Raw genomic sequence first — 18,654 nt, forward strand, 5'->3', positions numbered from 1 at the left:
CGTCCTGTGCGGCGTCGCCGATGCTGGTGATGTAATATGCTAAATTCGTAGACCTGACCTAACCTAACGATACGAGCGTTACCGTCTGATATTTTTTTTCCTTTGTCCTTGTCCACATCAGCGAACGTAAGTATATATATATGTATGATTCGTTTGCTCACGAGGCGATTGCGTGTCTCTGTGCGCGGTAGAAAAAATATATATGTACATACAAAAGAGAGAACAAGTTATACAGAGACCTGCCAAAATAATAGTTTACGCCAATAGGAAAGATTCGTATCCCGGACCTTATGCGTTGACTCGTTAGGGAGGGCGACGCCACCTGAGTTGCAAAATTCGGCCGCCAGGTGTCGCCACCGTGGCGCGACCTATGCACGAAGGTTATCGTGGTCAAAACCGAGTCGGCCTTATCGCGCAGCTGAGGTCATCTCTGTTAAACACGCTTCCGTCTGCACGTTCGCAGGCCTCGCTATCTACACAGCGAGTACGACGACCACGCATTCTAAATTCGTAGTCCTGACCTAGCCCAATGTACCAGCCCGACTGTTTTTCTCTGCTGCGCCGTACGTTCTTTGTTTTCGTTCTTTTTTCTTTTTTAAACGGGTAATTGTGACGCACGTAGACGAGCAATGTTTATCGCAAGGATATTTAATCTACCTGAGAACCCAATGGTCGTAGCTACTTGGGTAATGGTTATCTACTTGTCAGCCATTTTGATTCTCGGCTTCCTACCCCCACGTTCCCACTCGTTCGAACGAGTCATAATATTGTACTAGCGCAATCCGCACGATGTGACCTTGCTCATCCTCCTCCATCCTGACCTGACCTAACTCATAGTCGAAAACAAGATGACGCGGACAGCACGTCGTCCCAATATTGTTTCGCCCTCTCCAGGTCGCGGATAACTACCACTACGACATACGCTATTTACGTAGGAGTCGTGCACTCGAGATAAACGAATGTGTCTCCATCTGACGATAGTCGCAGGAACTTTGCATTTTTGTTCTGGAAACTTCGAGATCGATGCATCATTCCGTACGTATAAAGAAATACCTGATGCCGTCAGCGCATCCTTGTACAGTCCGGTGTAACAGAAGGGAATTTCGTTTTTTTTTTAACCCTCCCGGTATAATTATCCAGAACGATTATTATACCGAGTTACGATGACGAAACCGTGTAAAATCACTGAGCCATAAATACCCGCATAATGATTTACAGATACGCGTAGGAGTGAGTTTACAATTTTTTTTTTCTCTCTCTTTCGACTTGGTCATCCGGTATAACGAGAAATGTTACAAGATATCAGATATATTTATTGAAAATATTTCTAGTGACATTTTCTGCTCTTTTTTCTCTTAAATTTTTCACTTCCCGTCAACCTTCATTCAATTCTTCTCTCCGGGGCCCCAGAGTCACCGCGTACGTCCCTGCAAACGAGATGCCACTCACTCGTTAACTCGACTTACGGGATACGTTATGTAATTACTACAAACGTGACGTAACTCAAGCCACGTGCACACGTTTCACCATGCACATATGCACTAGCATACTGTTATGCATTTGAGTTTTCTAGTTATCCTATGATAAAGTAGGATTTCAATTATCTTAAATATTTAACCATTCTCAATGAACACTCAATACCATGTACAAGTGCTATCTTGTACAAGTGCTGTAAATTTTTATATTTATATACGATTGTATCTGTTATCGTATCTTTTTGTTTGAATAGACACAGATAATATATCTCACAACTTTGCCAATCTGTCGTCGTATCGTTTTGTCTGAATAGACATAGATAATATATATCTCACAGCTTTCCCAATCGTTTTCACCTCAATGACATAGGTCTAATATTCAATTACGTCAATCGGATGCAGATACCACAGTACTGAATTCACATACGATTCAGATTGCATCCCGTTAGCGGATATCCTCATGGTCTCGTAGCCGTTCGCTCCAGAAACCCACATATCGAGAATGGCGACAGCTCGCCATTCCACGTACTTTCTGGGTTACGTAAAAGGTCAGCTTTGCCATCGTCATTTTTCGCCATAACTGTCTCATGTAGGTCCCCGGAAGGAGTCTGTACATTGACCAATCGTATATCGCGTGCACAAGCATCTATGCGACTTATTAAAAAAAAAAAATTTTATCGAACTACCATATAGGGTTTAATGATTAAAAAAAAAAGCAGTTCACATAATATTCATGATCAAATAAAATTTTTCAGTCTTGACGTCACCTCAAAATAATCCCCCTCCTCTCTAACGTCCCACGTATCCCGCCTATATGTTACAAAAAAAAATCCTTTATTGATTAACCCAGCGTGGAATCCTTTGAAGATGAGAAAGGTGCCCTTGAATGTACCAGTCACGTTGCCGTCGCGACGCCTATACGTTCTAACAGTTGCTCGAGTATGTCGGTTCGAAATTCAAATAAGTACACTGAGAAAAAATGCACGTTATGATAATAGTCTAGCAAGAAAAACTGCAGATAAAAGATTTCATAATTCATATAAATTAATACGTTAAACAGCAAAGAAAAGTATTGCAAATTATCATGTGCCAGTATAATAAAAAATAAATTATTGTATTGTAGCTTTTGTTTTTTTCTCAAACATGAATCAGAATAGCTTTATTATATTAAACTGTGCTGTTTTACATATTAAACTGCACTGTACTTTAGGAGTAATCATTTGTTGACCAGAATAGTGACTTTTAGTTTTTGCTGTATTTCGAATTATACCATTAGAGAGAATCTTGGTCCTTAATTAGAATAGTAATTTTTACCATTTCTAGTCCTGGTATGAAGTCACTGTTTGATACTATATCCTATTATGCGTACAAATTGTATCAGACCGATTGTGTTTCATTAACAGACATTATTATCAGGCTGAACTATATTTGTGCCATAGTCTTAATCATTACGTTATTTATTATTACTTTGGTAATTTAAGTCTGGTCTCAGTAACGTTAACCTATATTAAAGTACGTAACAACTTTTATTTACCGGACGTTATTTGCTATGCTTATTGGTTTATGTATTTCCTCGAATGAGGTTATAACATACTTTGTACACAGCAGTGTATACAAAATAGAGTAGGAATGTGTAATGTTTAATAGAATGGTACGTGTTAGGGTTTTCTAGACGCATTTTATATGGAAATATCAGGATGACTTACGAGACGCTACGGATTCCTGTGTGGCTTAGCTCGAGCGCTGGTGACTGTGATTGGTCAGTGATTAAGGTCATTTACTAATGATAGTAGTATCGTAATTGCACCAAGTCAAAAGATATCACATCATAAACAGACAAGCACTTCGAAGGAACTGGATTTTCAAATTGAAGAAGAAACTATCTAAAAGCTAGTAGCTCCAACGGTTGTCAACCATATGATATTAGTTCATCTAAAATCCGCAGGGCGCACTGCGCTCCGTTTTACCCATTGCCACGCTTATAGCAAAAATTACTATACTGGATAAGGCTAGACGGGAGTCGGGCGTTGTAAATAGAATACCTTTAGCTACGTCTTACTGTAATACTGTAATCACAAGAAATATATTAAATCTATTATTACTGATACGGAATCGATTATTTTGCTTTGAAGGATAATGTATAACAGTTGCTTGATAAAAATTGCCTTCGTATTCTCTCGAAGGACGTTACCTCTGCTAGCGAATATTTAAATGAATATCGGAAACTTTGTAATGTTATTTACGAATTTTACCAATTTATATTATACTCAATAGTTTTTAGTTTTATGGCACTCCACCTCTACTACCTCTTTTAAATAGAGGAAAACATAGATTCTTAAATTCTACAGTAAACGTTGTAACGTATCTTTCCTTAACTCGACACCGATAGCGAAAAGATTCGAGAACCAACCTACGTTACCTTCGGCCGTCCACCCTTCGCTCATACATCCGCAAGCCAGGCGGGCGCCAGCCCATTCTTTTTTCACCGGGAACTGACGAGCCGGTATGAACTGGGAGTTTGGGTGGAACAGGCCCAACTCCACCAAAACAAGAGCTCTGACGGAACCTATCAGAAGAGACGATAACTTAATGGATCCTATCGATTTTTGGGGTCGCGTAAAATCAACAAACGCAACTGGATGCACGAACGGGAGCGGACGGTTACGGAAATGCCCAGCCGCTCAGGCTGCTAGGTTGAGCTAGAGATGGTCGGAGTAAGAGTCAGGCAGATAGTGCGGGATACAGAGAGCAGCGGATCGAGAATATAACAGAACGAATCGGACGTATCAAATCGAAATCCCTTCACCAATTAATAAATTGGAACTCACCGGAGCTGGTGCAGCTGATCCGTGAAGTCCGAGAACCGCATCCAGGAGACTCTCAGGTGGGCACTGCACTAGGGCACAACACTACACCTCCGGAACACTCACAGGAAATCCATAGAATTTCCTGGATATCGCGAGAGCAACGCGAGAACTGCACGAGCGAGAACTTGCTATACCGTATCGAAACACAGCTAGAAAAACTATCAACAGATAGCACGGGAGCGCGAGGCAGCTCGTGACACCTCGGTTGGTGCCCCGAGGCAGACTGCTTTGACAAAATAGCCAAATACAAGAACTAATAATTTTGATTGGTCGAGATCCTTATAGCCAATAACTCCCTCGATTCGTCCCTTTAAACAAAATCGACAGCGTTCCTTAGCGGATCGGTACGTAACTCTTGGAAATCCTCCACGGCCGCTTCCCCAGGACATCGGGCGACAGCTGGGCACCGGATCCTTACCCCGGGTCAGGGGGTTCCTCCCCTGCCCTTAACCGTATCAAAACTCTATCTCCGCCCGCACTACAGCCCTTTGCCCATCTCCAGCGGGGCGCCGGTATCTCACCCGGGCTTCTGCCGGTCCGTGGAGACGTCTCCGTCGGGTCGTCTCCTCTGCCGGGCAACTCGGTACGTCGAGCCTACCTCCCCGCGGCAGATTCGAGCACCTCGACCTCAACTAAACAATAACGAAATCTTACGAGAGCATTGGCGTAACTATGCGAATCAACCCGAGAGCGTAGCTTCTGAGCAGGGTGGCGACTCGAGGGAACCAGACATTGAAAACATTACCTGTATCGGTAGTCGGAGTCGCCTTCTGACCGTGAATCGAAAAATCACGTCACAACGTATATGAGAAATCATACTGAGAATTGAAATTATTTCAATTGCATACATATTGGATACTGTCTCCTACATCTATTGCATTAATTATTAGGCAAGTTAATCATTATACAATATGACAGCAGTTATTACCAACGCGGTGTATCTGTAATTTCAAGTGGGACTTGTTGACTGTCGAACCAGTTCGACTGCTACGCGTTACGTGGGTCGTAAAGGATCAGCCCATGTAAACGGGTCCTAATGCTGTTGCAGAACTGTGGTAGACCGAAGGGCTGGGGTCTGGGGGATGGTCAACTGGAAGGGGAAACAAAGGAGACCAATACTGTAGAAGTAACAGGTATTCAGAGAGAGCGAGAGAGAGAGAGAGAGATAGGTCGCTAGGTATCTGGAGATTCTTACGTAAGGTCCCGCACGGCAAACACGTGTTCTCGACCACGTGGACATACGTCAGCGCTCTTATCGTACAAATGGAATTATACTTACGACTACGTAACCTGGTAATATATGGATACGTCAACGGAGAGTCCTGCGTGCGATACACGTGAAAATAAGTCCTAAAAATATGGCGCTTGAAAATCCTTATGTTTCAGATATATCTATACACGAATAATCATTGAGAATTATTGTGCTCGTGTATTTTTAGCTGAAAAGAGAAAAATTGTCTGAATATCTTTTTTTTTGAGGAGGGATTTTATTTTTATTTCTCGCGCGACACTCGCGCACGTTTCTCTCGTGGCGTCTCGACCCACCCTGTATGTACCATTACCCAGAGTCCCCTGCTCCCACCTACGTATACGTGTAACTGCAGGCGGCGATGCACACGTCCTCCTTCATCCTGTAAGGAATTATTTTTGACACGAGATACTCGGAGGCGCCCTCTGGAACATTTGCGCGTCGTAAATAACGAGGCTGGAAAAAGATTCAAAAATAACTCACCCCATGGAGGAAGTGCCGTCCTGTCATCTCCTTTTGGTCGCTGGAGCCAGCTTGCGGATGCTGGTCGTCATTTCGAGTAAGGATGGGAAGATATTTGTCTCACGTGGAGGGAGGGAACAAAATTTTTTTTTCTTCATTTTGAAAATATTTTTCACTTTCGTCACAATTTCTACGATTTGCTTTTTTTTTCTAATTCTTCTTGTACTTTGGCGAATTTTTATCTAGGACTTTTCTAGGCAGCCAATATACGTAGAGGTTACGTCACCAACTGCTGCTGGCTGGGATGTTTACAACGTAGGGCCGTGAACCCAATGCCAGCACGTTGCACAGTTCCACGTGACTGTGCCGTGTTAACGTATATGAGAATTGTGGAGTGAAAATGAAAATGTAAATTTTTAGTGAAAATAGATAATCGGTAAATTCTTATCTTTTTTTTTTTGGTCTGATATTTCATTTCCGGTTGTTAAATGGATGCTGCGGTTGACCGTGTGTATATGCGAGATAGACTCAGATAGTCGGTGACAGTCTGCTCGACTTCCTCTCTTCTTCGGTGTTATCTCATAAAATAATAAATCCAAAATAGTCATGCCCCTTTTCACTTACAACATCGTTACTACGTGTCTACTTTGCTTGGCGTTATTTTCAATTTTATCGAATTTTCATACCGTGTACGTGTAGCTGCTGAGTCTTGAGCAACACTCAGGCCTTGTCGCTAGCTTGATTTTAGCCTTAAGGATATTTGAGTTCAGGTCGACTAAGGTCTCGTCCGGACGTATTGTTTGATTAAACTCAAAATTGAAAATTCATCAAAAATTGTGTAACTAGAGTAACAGTGACGCAAGGGTTGATTTTGATTTTTATATATTTAAAAAAAAACTTTAAATTATTATTTTTCAACCTTATGTCCTGAAGTAAAAAAAAATGCGTTCCCTACAACCCTCGGTGCAATTATACAGGATCTGCTCTTCCTGCCTTCTAGGATTAGCTGTGAGGATGCTGCGCTACCGGGTAAGGGTGATATATTACGCAGAGACCCTTTTATTCAACCCAAGGGTGGAACCCTTAATATCCTTCAGGATTCTTTTATGGGTTTCACTAACTGTTTTCTATACACTTTCGTTTTCAAAATTGCTAGTAGATTATTTGACCTTTTCTAGGTTAATACTAATTTCGAATGTCTGTTTATATCCTGACTACGTATCGTCGAAATTGATAACGGACGAATAATATTTTCGTGTAATAATTGAAAATTAAATATTATTGCAGATCGCGTAAAATAATTTATGGTTATAAATTTGTACACTCAATATTTTCTTTCGATCTGACTCTTCTTTATTGGCACAAATTAAACGTACAAAAAATACATATTACATAATATAAATATCACAGGCACATAAAATATTTCGTTATCCTTTGTAAAATTCTTATTCGATGTTACTTATCGCAAGAGATCCTTTTTTTGGGGGAAAAATTAAAAACGCCAGCGTTTTTGGTTTTTAAGGTGAGACGATATTTAAATATTTTGAAAATTAGGCTTTATGTTTGCGACCTTTTCCCAATTGACATTTGTCACCGTAACACTCATCGCTGCTGTAGTCGCAGCAGGACGAACAGCTGCAGGACGAATCGCGTTCTGGAATATGTAAAAAAAATGAGATGTAGGAAAGAGAAGATTTTAGTTTTCAAAATTACTTACTCTTACGACGAACAGTTTTTTTCTTATTGCGCGGTGCTCTGTTCTTCGCTGTTTTGCTTTTCGATTTTTCCTTGCCCTTTCCCTTTTGGCGGCTTTTCATTCGACGGCATTCATATTCCGCACACTTGCAACAGTCGCTACTGTCGCTGGAATAGGAATCAGAGTCGGAATCCGAATCCGAAAAATCCGTCGAGTCGGAAGAATCGGAATAGTCGGAAGAATCGTAGCGGCAACGTGCACGAGATTCCTTTTTCTTCCCTTTATTATTTTTAATCGGCGCCATTACGATCTCTGCCTTTTATTCCCTCTAATTTGACATGGTCAAAGTTGAATTTATAAAATATTCAAAATAAATAACGAAATTCTCATTTGAAAATTACCTTCGTTTGAGTATCACTTAAACAAATTTTTTTAACGCGATTGGAATGTAAAAATGTCGTTTACGCTGTTCTACACGAATATTTATAGACTGTATTTGAATTTGTCACAGTATGACTAACGGTATCAAGCAAGAACCGATAGGTTGCCTCTTTGACTCATTTCACAAAACTAACTTTACCAAAGTCAAGACACTTGTATTTATATACTATTCGTATACGATAGACAATAGGATAGGGCAAGCTTCTTCGTACACGTAAGAAGTTTCGTGAAATTTCAAAGATTTTCGAAACCGTTTATACATGTTTGAAAATGGCAAAAAAATTGTATACCATTTCAATGTGCATTATCTAATCGGTATCGTAATGCATAAATATTGTCGAGTCTCCTTTTGAAATTGGCGCCAATTACCACGAGCAATTACATTACGTATCGATGGCCCCGTTAAGTAAAACTCCGCAATACTAAGTATATACATATATACTGTATATGATTTAGTACTGATTGTGAGACTGCAGCACAGCTACACGCGATATATGTATATACATAAAGGAATATATGCATATGAACAACGTCATGCCACATTGTCGGCCATTACGCAACGCGCATGCGCAACAGTGATGCAATTCAGATCGAATCTCGTTCCCAGCCGATAAGTACGATCCTGCTGGATCGCGCGAGAAGTGTTAAAAAATAGTGAAAAAAAATAGAAAGAAGTAAGGAATTAGTAGGTAAGCTCATTTACATATATAGATACATCATAACAAAGGAAAATATCCGTCCCCAAGACGTCTCATCGGAATCCGAACAGAAAGTGTCACGGCGCTTGTTGTCTGTCTTGAAACAGGTTCGACCATAAAATGGCCTTGGCGACCTGTCAGTATCCCTCGTGGGCAGGGGTTGGCTCGAGAATAATTTAAAGGCGTTAATAAAATACAAACACGGTTAGGGAATGTTTATGGGACCCCGTGGAGGTAGGGAAGCAACGTTGTGACTCAGCGTGCACGTGGATGACGTAAGAGGGTTAGGGTCCTGACCAACCAAGCCATGAACGTTAAGGGACATGCCGGGGGATTTGAGTCCCCCTTGACTCAAAGAGGGACGTCAAAGGGATGCATAACTCTCGGTCACGCATTGTGCGTGGGTAGACTGGAAACCTGACGGTAAATATATGGACAAAATTAAATCGTCTTTTACTCGGTCAGCCTAACCTACAATGTCTCATTCGATATCCACGTATACGTATAACCGAGGAGAATCGCATATCGGTCATAAAGTTCGACGTTGAAAAATCTTCTTTTTTAAAATTCATAATTTCTTTAACTCACGTGCACGCTTTTACCTACATATATTTTACAGTTAACAAGAAGCCTCCGGTGCTGAGCTATTCACGTGTCCCTTATTTCTCGTTCGTTCTCGGATGTGTCTTCCTAGTTTTTTGTCTCTCTTCTCCCCTTCCGAGCCCTTAACCTTGAAAGGCAGAGACTCTATATTTGGTCGGGAGCTCAGGCCCAATCAGTGCACAGGAATGCATCGCATAGACAGAAGTCATCTGTGAGTACATCCGGCGGCTTCCAGTCTAAAAGTATTCTCTAATACCCCTAACCCCTAAGACCCCCTTATCCTCCGATCTCAAGGTGGTATAATCGCAAAGTGGAATCGTGCTCGACGCAAAGTCTCGAAGGATAACCAGGATTGCGTAAGATCCTACTGTTGTTGTATATCTATGGCTGTTAACTGCGGTACGGAAAGGTCCCTGGCTCCTTGGCAATGGCGCAATCCAGCCAGCCGTGGCTGCCTACACACGTATCACAACACCGATTCCGCGTTACACAAGGGACAGGTGCAGCACCGGGAGTAAGTAGCTGTGTCGAGTTCCTCACCCTGAACCACGTGACGTCGTCCGATCTTCGTAGGTTTTGAAATTTTTTTTTATTTTTCATCATTTTTTTTTCTTTCCAATACCATCCAGGTCTGTGACTGCCATATTGAATATTCTTTGATCTGTCACCTGCGCGGGGAGCACGCGATGATTTGGTCAAATGACATTCAGTTTGTTTGATTAGGGTGAGGTTCTTGGCGAAATGTCTACTGCATGTACGTAGCTGCTGAATTGTTATTAAAATTATTTTATTATTTTCGTATTTCGCCAAACTTTGTTGAGTCTAAATAATTACGACGTGACGTAATTCGGCACACGCTTGTCGCACTGTTTGCCGTCGTTATTCTCTTTGCCATGATCACATACCGACCATCATTATCTTGGTAGGAGGATCAATGGGCTCTCTGGGGATTTCGTCATTGCTCGGCATACCCTCCTTGGGATCCCTTCCAGTCGGTGTTTAGTCTGAACACTAAAATCTGAAATGTAGGGAGAAACTGAGAGGGTGAGCTATCTTTATCTTGGGTTATGAGGGGGACTCGCATCCGGTTACGTACCTAGACCCTTTCCGCAGTCTCCGTATTTCCTTGTGTCTTTTAATATATAATGCATCTGCCATTTTGTTATTTTCTCTATTTTCAGTCATACTGATATTTTAATTAACTTAGACAACTTCAACTGACAGTCGCATTAGAATCTCTTACAGTTTCTGATCAAAAATTGTGCACTGAGTATTCTAGTATTTAACGAAAGACCGTATGCTACCGCCATCTCGCGGTGAAACTCGGAACCCTGTGGACAAGTAGCTCTTCTCGTTTATACAAAATAAGATAGCCTACGTTAGACACAACAATTTCGAAATTAAAGTGAATTGTTTTTTATTCGAATATTTGCTTCTTTTGTCGAAACTGCAAGTGTTTAATGTAAATCTTTTACACGAATTTTGCTTGAATTCAATTCATCGTGGGAAAAGGTTTTGGGCCAATGGGAAATCAAATGAAAAAGCACGTAAATGGTAATAATAAATGTGTGTATTTATTCACAACCGTAATCGTAAAACGAACCGGTGATATATGCCTTATCCAATTTATTTTCTCTCTCTCTCTCTCTCTCTCTCTCTCTCTTTCTCTCTCTTATCAAACAAACAAACATAGTTGCTGTGTGACTGCGGACTGTTGCTCCAAAGGCTTAAATGTTTAGTATCTGTCTAAACACTAGAGAAAAACACGCCTCTGAAAAAGCTAGAGACTAAAAATACTCTATCACAATGGATTCGCATAATCGACGATCACTCCAAATACTAATCCGTATAGAAATATAATATGGTAATTCGAAGGAGTGTCTTCTGTATCTAGGTCTATTTTAAAATAAACTTTATTACCAGAAAACGTGGACCCGTAAAAGTCTCACGCGGTGCGTCACTTAAGGATAGCAGAAAATTTACAAGTGCAAAATTTTCGAGAACACAAAATCCCAATGTCAGGTCGCCAATAACAAAAAAAGTCGACAACGTAATTTTATTCCAGCATCACGATTATCGACCGTTTTCCATTGACCGAGATAATTTTTTACAATATTTGCACCCTACTGATGTAAAAAAGAGCTTGTAAATCGAAGGCTATTGTAAATACTTGAAACGGAGCCGTGCGGAAGAGCCTCCTTTCGCTTCAGCTGGATATGTTCTCAAAGGCGTTAAAAGCTACGCTAAGTATTTTTTTCTTCATTAATTTTGGTCCAATTATTATTTTATCGGCGACAAAGGAAGACCATTCCTCCAGTTGAAACGTAGCTATACCAATAATAGGCTAATTGACTATAATAAACTGAATCTATATAAATCGGTGGATTTAAGACTTGGGAAAAAAATTCATTTTAAATAGAATATGCTTGGAAATATTTTCATGTGTATCGTCAAAGAAAGAGGGAGGGATTGGGTCACTGATTACATATAGAATTTGATAAGGTTAAAACGTCATCCTAAAATCTCGTGCGATATTCGAGATGAAGAATTATCGTTTGCACCGATCGATTATCGTATCTAATTCGATACACATAAATACAGTCGTTTATGGAACACATCCCTAGTATTTACTCCTGGATCATTATCCATCCGTATTATCTCCCTCTTTCAACATTTTTTTCCCCATTCTTTTCAATTAATTTTTCAATTTTTTTTTCTTTCCTTCTTCCATCACTCGTACGTCGTATCTCGAATACTATTTCTCTAAACTTCTAAAAGTCTTATTTTGTACTTATCGCTCTAAGTTTTTGCCCGCCCATTATTACATTGTACCGTTATAAAGTACATCGAACTATCGTCGCACTATTGCACTAGATCCATTGTTAAATACTAATTCCCGGAATGACGTCTCCGCAATGTGGAGACGGTACTTTTTTTTTCTAAGAAAAATAATAAAACCTAATTTAAAAATCTCCACGACGTTGAAGATTTTTTTCTTAGTTAATAATTTTTTTCTTCTCGTCTTTCGTTCACTCGAAGAAAATCCGTCAGAGTGACCCGTACGATGTTTTCCTTATTGATTTAAATTACGTCTTTTTCGCGCGCTTTTTTCTTTCATAACTATTAGGAATTCTCCGTGCAGAGTCTCTGAGACGTCACAGTTTCGTATGCTTCACGCTGTCCGTCCAATAATTCTGTATTGTCATCGCTTCCAGTGAATTCAGGAACGAGTCGTTATCCAGGCTGTACATTTCCTCGGAGTTGTCCTACGAAATTATTTTTCACGTAACACAATGAAATTTGAATAATCGTCCATGGATGTTAACCACGTCCGTGATAATAATGAGTCACACTCACCCGTATAGTGGAGTCATCTATGTAACCAGAACTGTCCGGATTGCTGCACTTGTCGCTATTTAACGTTTGAGGTGGATTGAGGTACCTTCGTCTGTGCAAAGAAAAGAAAAAGAAGGAAAAAAATAAAACTAAAATCACTGCCAACTCAACTGTGCAAATATTTAGAGAAATCATAGTGATTTCGTAAGTGCCACCTGGTTACCTGTACATAATGAAACCAAGGCTACCCATGGTACTCAGAAGGACCACAGTGGCTAAACAGGATCCAGTAATGGCGGCGATGTCAACCGCCGAAGTACTCCCTGACCCAGAATTGATGCTGCTATTGTTTTCAGATGGTTGATTGGGCTCGGTATCACGTTGAAAGTCACTCGTGAAAGCACTGCGAGCCCTGCTGAGTCTGGTGGATTCACTGACGCTGGCTAAGAAAAAAAAAGAAATTCAATAAACACAACCCATATTCTTTGGTATTAAAACAATATCCATATTCGATGCTTTTATATAAGACCAATCAACCTTGAAGGACAGAGGCTGCAGTAGCCATGACACTTTGCTCAGCCGTCTCCTCGTCGATTTCAACATCCTCAGACGTATTGAATCGAGCGGTCAAACCATCCCCGGATAAGTTCCTGGTCTTGTTGAGTACCAGTTTGAACCTCGTGGTCTCCTCGTGAAGTGGTAGCACCGTAAGATCTTGATTATCGCCCGTGCTGGATAAGGAGCTGGAATTTCCATCATCAAGCTTAGCCCTGCTGGTCTTGTTCGACGTGAATATCCAGGTGATCCTACTGTCCTTCTTAGCCGGTACCACGCGACTTCCGGTTCTTTCATTCTGGTCGATAGTCAAGTTCGTTCTGGATGAACTCGTCGTATTAGAATTCCTAGTGAAATTCTCAAGACCAGTAGCATTTCCGGAAGTCTCCACGGAGGCATTTACAGAAGCTTCTTTAGATTGAGTATCCGTACTGAATTGCGGATTTACTCCAATCGCCTTGGCCACTCTAAGGTTCTGTCTAGCAGAGGTGGACGTAACGTAGGAATCCTCTGAGCTCGATAGGGGATTCCCCGTCGTGCTTTGAAGGTATTTTTGATTGTTGGCTCCGTCACGTGGTTGTTCAGTGGTCGAGGGTAGAGGATTGGCCAAGATGACTGTAATGTGAAAAAGGAATGAATAGTTAATGAAATTTCGTCCAGAGGGCTACCTGTCGAGAGGCGCTTTATTCAAATACTAACTACGGAAACTGGCACCGAAAAAAAAATTAATACTCACCGGTTATCTGTATCGTAACCCAAAACCAGTGCATCCACCAATGTAGCGTCATCACGTCATTTGAATAGATCTGCAACGATATACGATCCGGTAAGTAAAACAGTGTCGCCATCTATTCAATACGTCGCGAATCGGATTAATTAATGGGGATCCAAGCTGTTCGATTTTCTATGACTACATTGCTGTGGAATCCACACGGTAGTAAAACTAGGGGAAAAAAGTTCCACTGCAGTATAAGACATCGACTCAATTTGATTACGCAAATTGGATTCCTTTGATATCTAATAAATAGCCAGAGACATACCAAGTTGACGTCTGGCGCCAGAAGGGAGCAAACGGAATCGTCGACACGATCACAATTTACATTGCTATTTTCGTGAAGGGAATTTAAAAGAAAATATATTGGAGGCAAAATCAATAGAACGGAAAAAGAACTTTACGTGCTCACTATGGATACGGGAATGACGATCATCCTAGAATGCTAATGACTTTTACGGCTGGCTAAGTCCGCCATTGTCTCCCAACCAACTGACTCTATTACTCTTGGTGCTCGATCATTGGCTGGACTATTTTTCTCCTTTTGGCCACGACAACATAGCAGGGGCTAACCTTACGACGGAATAGTCACGAGTACCTTCGAAAAATTTCGATTGGCTCAAGAAAGAGTCTGGCCACTTCGATGGATAACTATAGCGGTATATCCATTTTTCGTCGGCACTAGAGCAATGGTTCGTAGTCGATACAGTTGCTCGCTGTTTTATCGACGGTAGTAATTTTACATGGATACATACTATACAGTGTAATTATATGAAAGTTGTGAGTGCAAAATATATATAAATAGAAAAGGAAAAAGAGCCGACATAAACTTGTTGTACTGAGTCACATAAAGAGCCTGGGATGAGCAATGGCTGCTGGGTGAGTCACGTTTGAATTCGACGTTCGTCGAAAGGTATTTAATAATTTAGAAAATGGCGACTGACGATATCTTTGTAATGTCCGGTGATTTTTCACGAATTCGTCGCTCCTTGAACGCGAGCTTGTGTACCTGAATTACATTTAATGAGTATCTAAGTATGTTTCTAGGTAGTACTGTTATTCGGTATATGCAGCGCCGGTCACGCTTCCGATCCGTAACTAGTTGCGTTGCGGAACCGAGGCGGAAAGAAGGATGTCGCAATTTTCTGACCATGATTCAAACTCCGATCAGCCAGCTGAGGAACAAAAGGTGGGAAGCTGAGCCGCTCCCTTTCCGCATAAGCAGCAGGAGCCCATGAACACGCAATAAGAAGACACGCTTAGGAATTATGGAATCGTTACGTATTCCTTGTGCTGAAAGTAAAATATTGAGCGAAAAATTTATAAAATATTTTCGAGCGTGAACAACGTCGATTATCGATGATATTTGATTGGTATAAAATTTTATAGGAGTATTTAGACGAACTTTAGAGAGGATCTAGAATACGGTAGTCATTTTTATCGATTATTCCTGCCTCAACTTTTTACGACGTTACGCTGCATTTTTGTTGTTGTTGCAAAAGTCTAGTAAAATAAATCGAAACCCGTTCGATGGGACAATCCACGCTTCGTTCACGTTTTCGACTTGGTCCAGCTCAGTTTCACTGAGGATCCGGCACGCGACTCACAAATCACTTTTAACACTCACTATTTGGCTTCAAGTGGAATTAATGAATCTGCTTTACGATGAAGAGGACAGCGCACAGAGGCATATTGCAACTCCGCCGAGGGCGGCCAGCCGACTGTTTTATAATCTAATCTGAACGTCATTCGCGATACTGGATACGCGGATTACTGTGTTTCTGTGGAAGAGAAAACAATGACAGATCGTTTGCACTTCTTCGGCAATATCATCATTAAGATAGACACCGCCAAGGTACCGGTACCAAATCCGAAGTAAACGGTCAGCTAACCTGTATCGTTTGGCTGGACGTTTATGTGCGAGTCGCGTATCACCGAGTGGAATACTAAAGCGACGAAGTTCCCGAACGTGCGATTTTACATTTCGCCTTTGGGTTAATTAAGGAGTCAAATTTAAAATAATATGACGAATGTATGGAAAATGATATTTGATTGACGGGGAACAATTTTTTTCACCAGATTTTCTATAATTTTACGGAAAGAGAAAATTTCGCGAATTGTATTAAAGCCGTGGAAAAAATAAGAAAAATAAATTTGTTAATGATTTTCAAAAAAAATAATTCAAAAATTTGACAAAATATTCCATATGGTGTAAGAAGTGCATAAACGAAAAATTTCTGTTTTGTCTTTGCCAGCTTGTAAAAGGCATTAATTGCGAGATCAATTATTCTCCTTTGATGTGAGACTGAATAAAATAGACTTTTTTGTAATTCATCAAGAACGTTAAGGTATCGCAATTAGGCGTTTCTCCGTGACGTCAGTTTGTCGAGGAGTAAACTCCAGTGTCATTGTGAGGACTGTTGCTGAGATAAAAATTATATATATATTATGTATCATACCGGTTTCTCACGCAAGTCTTTTGACATTTTTTTTATTTTCCATTAAAATCGGGACGCTTTCCAGCCAAAGCAGCCAAGTGCATCAAGGCTCTTGACGAATACGTGAAATGCAGACGCTCTTAGGAATTCCGGTATCTTCGGTATCTGTACTATTCCGGGAGAGCGCAACGTCTTTCGTTTGCTTTTCATTTTGTGAAACTTTTCGACGCTACGGATTCCGTACGTCATTTACGAAATAGTAAATCTACCGGAGTCAGTACGCTGTGCTTCGAAACGCACACGAAATATAACATTGAAACTGGAACTACCTTATAACCAGTTTACGTTGTGATAGAATTATGTTTGTATATAAGATTATGAAAAAAAAAAGTAGAACCGATCCTGCCAGGATTCGAACCTGGAATCTTCTGATCCGTAGTCAGACGCGTTATCCGTTGCGCCACAGGACCTTGATGCATAACTACGTAATATCCGTAACACTTCCACTTGTTTGTTTAAAGAAATTTATAAGATTGCACAATAGCCTTATGTTTGAACAGCAGTTGTAATTTTCAATAATAATTAATCGACGTTGACACAACTGCCTTCACTTAGCACATTATTCACTTTTATTGAATTCAATAATATAACTCATTGCGACATTCATATGCCTGAGCCACTAAATATTGAATTTTTCAGAAATTCCAATCGCTAATCACAACTTCAACTTTTTCTAATCGCCTCACGATTCGCGCGATTAATTTTCACGGTTGAATTATATCGTTTTTATTTCAGCTGTCAGTTGGACCCCAGCTGTTGCACGGAAAGGAAGTAGTAACCAGTGGAAATATGTTACGTGCATCCACGTTTCGTCAATGCTTTCACAACAAACTCCCATTTAACAGTCCGCAAAACAATGCCCGCTACAAACGTAACAGAGCTCCACCAGAACCGATTGCCTTTCCCTCCAAGGAAATCTACTGGTCGATTATTGTTATTGAAGAAAAAAAAAATTAATGGGCTTGTACGGGAAATGAAATTCAATGCTCGCAAAGGTAAAAGACCTGTCATAGATTCATAGTGGATGTATAAAGCATTGCCAATGTCACCCCGTAGTACCAGTAGGTAGCAGGGGGTGTAGAATCAAGAAACGAACGTGTATCAGCTAACTTCAAGTAAATTAGAATACCGTTTGAAGCAACTCCGAGAGACTGTCGTGATATGCACCAGATTTCTCTCCTGGTCACATAATCGGCTGGCTCACGTTTCAGTAGCACGAAAACAACGAGATAATCGAGGGACAACTGTCACTAACTGTCAGTACACTCGCCATCTTGGCTTACACTGGCGTTGGGTTATTGCAAGGTGTTAGAAATCGGGCGCATGCGTGCGACAGGTGGCCATGCGAGCACCTGTAATGGTACATTCATGCAGCTCCCTAACTTATTTCGTTTTTACGTTTATCCAAACTATTTTATCAACCAATACTTCCTGGGTCACTCTACCTTATCTACTGCAGGAACGAAGTAGGCATATTCTAGAGAAGAGAAAGGATTCAGGTACGCGTCGATAACAGTTGTCACGAGCTCTCGTGTCCTGCCGTAGGAACTACATTGGTCCTAAGATCGACCCCACACCGTCGTGTCAAATTCGTCCTCGATAAAAATGGGGCTCTAAGACCCCACGACCAGTAAATGCTCTGCGCACAGAATTATCGAATTTTTTTTTTAATTTGAAGCTGTCTATCTCACCATTTCGATTTACCTAAGCGAACTGATGTTTCTCCTGATTGTTTAATTACTTGGTAGACGATTTACGGGCCAAAAACACTGGCTGACGGAAAAAAGCTAAATTGTTAATTAAAACTTGATGAAATCTTTTGAAAATTAATATAAACACAGATTGATACTTATTTTTAAAATTGATAGGTGTTTGTAAATATTATTGCTAATTTATATTGTTATACGTATTAACGCTATAGAAGATAAATCTGGACCATGAGGGTCCTTCCCGTTATTATCACAACGCTCTGAATCAATGTTCTTTTTAATATTTATTTTTG

The 18,654-nt window shown here is 40.6% G+C and overlaps 3 protein-coding genes, 1 long non-coding RNA gene and 1 other non-coding gene across 13 annotated transcripts in view; 1 reads left to right on the forward strand and 4 right to left on the reverse strand.

Annotated features, from left to right (window-relative positions):
* The window catches only part of LOC107271370, a 65,282-nt gene extending 60,923 nt beyond the window's left edge, over positions 1-4,359 (reverse strand). The window contains exon 1 of one of the 2 annotated variants that reach the window (XM_015747291.2): positions 4,304-4,359. In XM_015747291.2, the coding sequence (XP_015602777.1) occupies positions 4,304-4,344 (41 nt within the window). In that variant the 5' untranslated portion in view covers positions 4,345-4,359. Of the gene's footprint in view, positions 1-3,181; positions 3,268-4,303 lie in introns of those variants that run through there. The other variant, XM_015747289.2, reaches the window with a different exon arrangement.
* A 3,024-nt stretch (positions 4,360-7,383) lies between these two features.
* Positions 7,384-8,392, reverse strand: LOC107271291 (pre-mRNA-splicing factor CWC22 homolog). The gene is made up of 3 exons (XM_015747097.2): positions 8,151-8,392; positions 7,771-8,077; positions 7,384-7,707 (listed from the first exon to the last, which is right to left on the reverse strand). The coding sequence occupies exons 2-3, from the start codon at positions 8,051-8,053 to the stop codon at positions 7,604-7,606; spliced, it is 387 nt and encodes a 128-aa protein (XP_015602583.1). The 5' UTR covers positions 8,054-8,077; positions 8,151-8,392; the 3' UTR covers positions 7,384-7,603.
* A 371-nt stretch (positions 8,393-8,763) lies between these two features.
* On the forward strand, positions 8,764-10,925 carry LOC107271348. Of its 2 annotated transcripts, none has more exons than XR_001538597.2 (3): positions 8,764-8,879; positions 8,996-9,702; positions 9,786-10,925. It is a non-coding gene; the product is annotated as an uncharacterized LOC107271348 (long non-coding RNA). The 2 variants fall into 2 exon arrangements; XR_003060844.1 differs by having other exon boundaries at positions 8,996-9,311; positions 9,508-10,925.
* A 206-nt stretch (positions 10,926-11,131) lies between these two features.
* Positions 11,132-17,947, reverse strand: LOC107271345. Of its 7 annotated transcripts, none has more exons than XM_015747228.2 (6): positions 17,782-17,947; positions 14,119-14,188; positions 13,365-13,997; positions 13,051-13,270; positions 12,849-12,939; positions 11,132-12,757 (listed from the first exon to the last, which is right to left on the reverse strand). In XM_015747228.2, the coding sequence occupies exons 2-6, from the start codon at positions 14,168-14,170 to the stop codon at positions 12,647-12,649; spliced, it is 1,107 nt and encodes a 368-aa protein (XP_015602714.1). In that variant the 5' UTR covers positions 14,171-14,188; positions 17,782-17,947; the 3' UTR covers positions 11,132-12,646. The 7 variants fall into 7 exon arrangements, with proteins under 7 accessions (XP_015602714.1, XP_015602715.1, XP_024944389.1 ...); XM_015747229.2 differs by lacking the exon at positions 17,782-17,947 and adding an exon at positions 15,782-15,995; XM_025088621.1 differs by lacking the exon at positions 17,782-17,947 and adding an exon at positions 15,615-15,738.
* On the reverse strand, positions 16,990-17,062 carry Trnar-acg. Its single transcript has one exon. It is a non-coding gene; the product is annotated as a tRNA-Arg (tRNA).
* Positions 17,948-18,654: the final 707 nt, after the last annotated feature.

Source organism: Cephus cinctus, unplaced genomic scaffold, assembly GCF_000341935.2.
Source record: "Cephus cinctus unplaced genomic scaffold, Ccin1 Ccin1_scaffold0935, whole genome shotgun sequence".
NCBI classification, from domain to species: domain Eukaryota; kingdom Metazoa; phylum Arthropoda; class Insecta; order Hymenoptera; family Cephidae; genus Cephus; species Cephus cinctus.

What these genes read in the sequence shown, in the direction of transcription:
- LOC107271291 (XM_015747097.2), bottom strand. Translation starts at nt 8,053, where the DNA reads ATGGCGCCGATTAAAAATAATAAAGGGAAGAAAAAGGAATCTCGTGCA. An exon ending in AAAAACTGTTCGTCGTAAGA is followed by an intron (nt 7,708 to 7,770) that starts GTAAGTAATTTT and finishes TACATATTCCAG; the next exon opens with AACGCGATTCGTCCTGCAGC.
- LOC107271345 (XM_015747226.2), bottom strand. Translation starts at nt 14,590, where the DNA reads ATGATCGTCATTCCCGTATCCATA. An exon ending in GGTTACGATACAGATAACCG is followed by an intron (nt 13,998 to 14,118) that starts GTGAGTATTAAT and finishes TTCACATTACAG; the next exon opens with TCATCTTGGCCAATCCTCTA. An exon ending in CTTGGTTTCATTATGTACAG is followed by an intron (nt 12,940 to 13,050) that starts GTAACCAGGTGG and finishes TTCTTTGCACAG; the next exon opens with ACGAAGGTACCTCAATCCAC.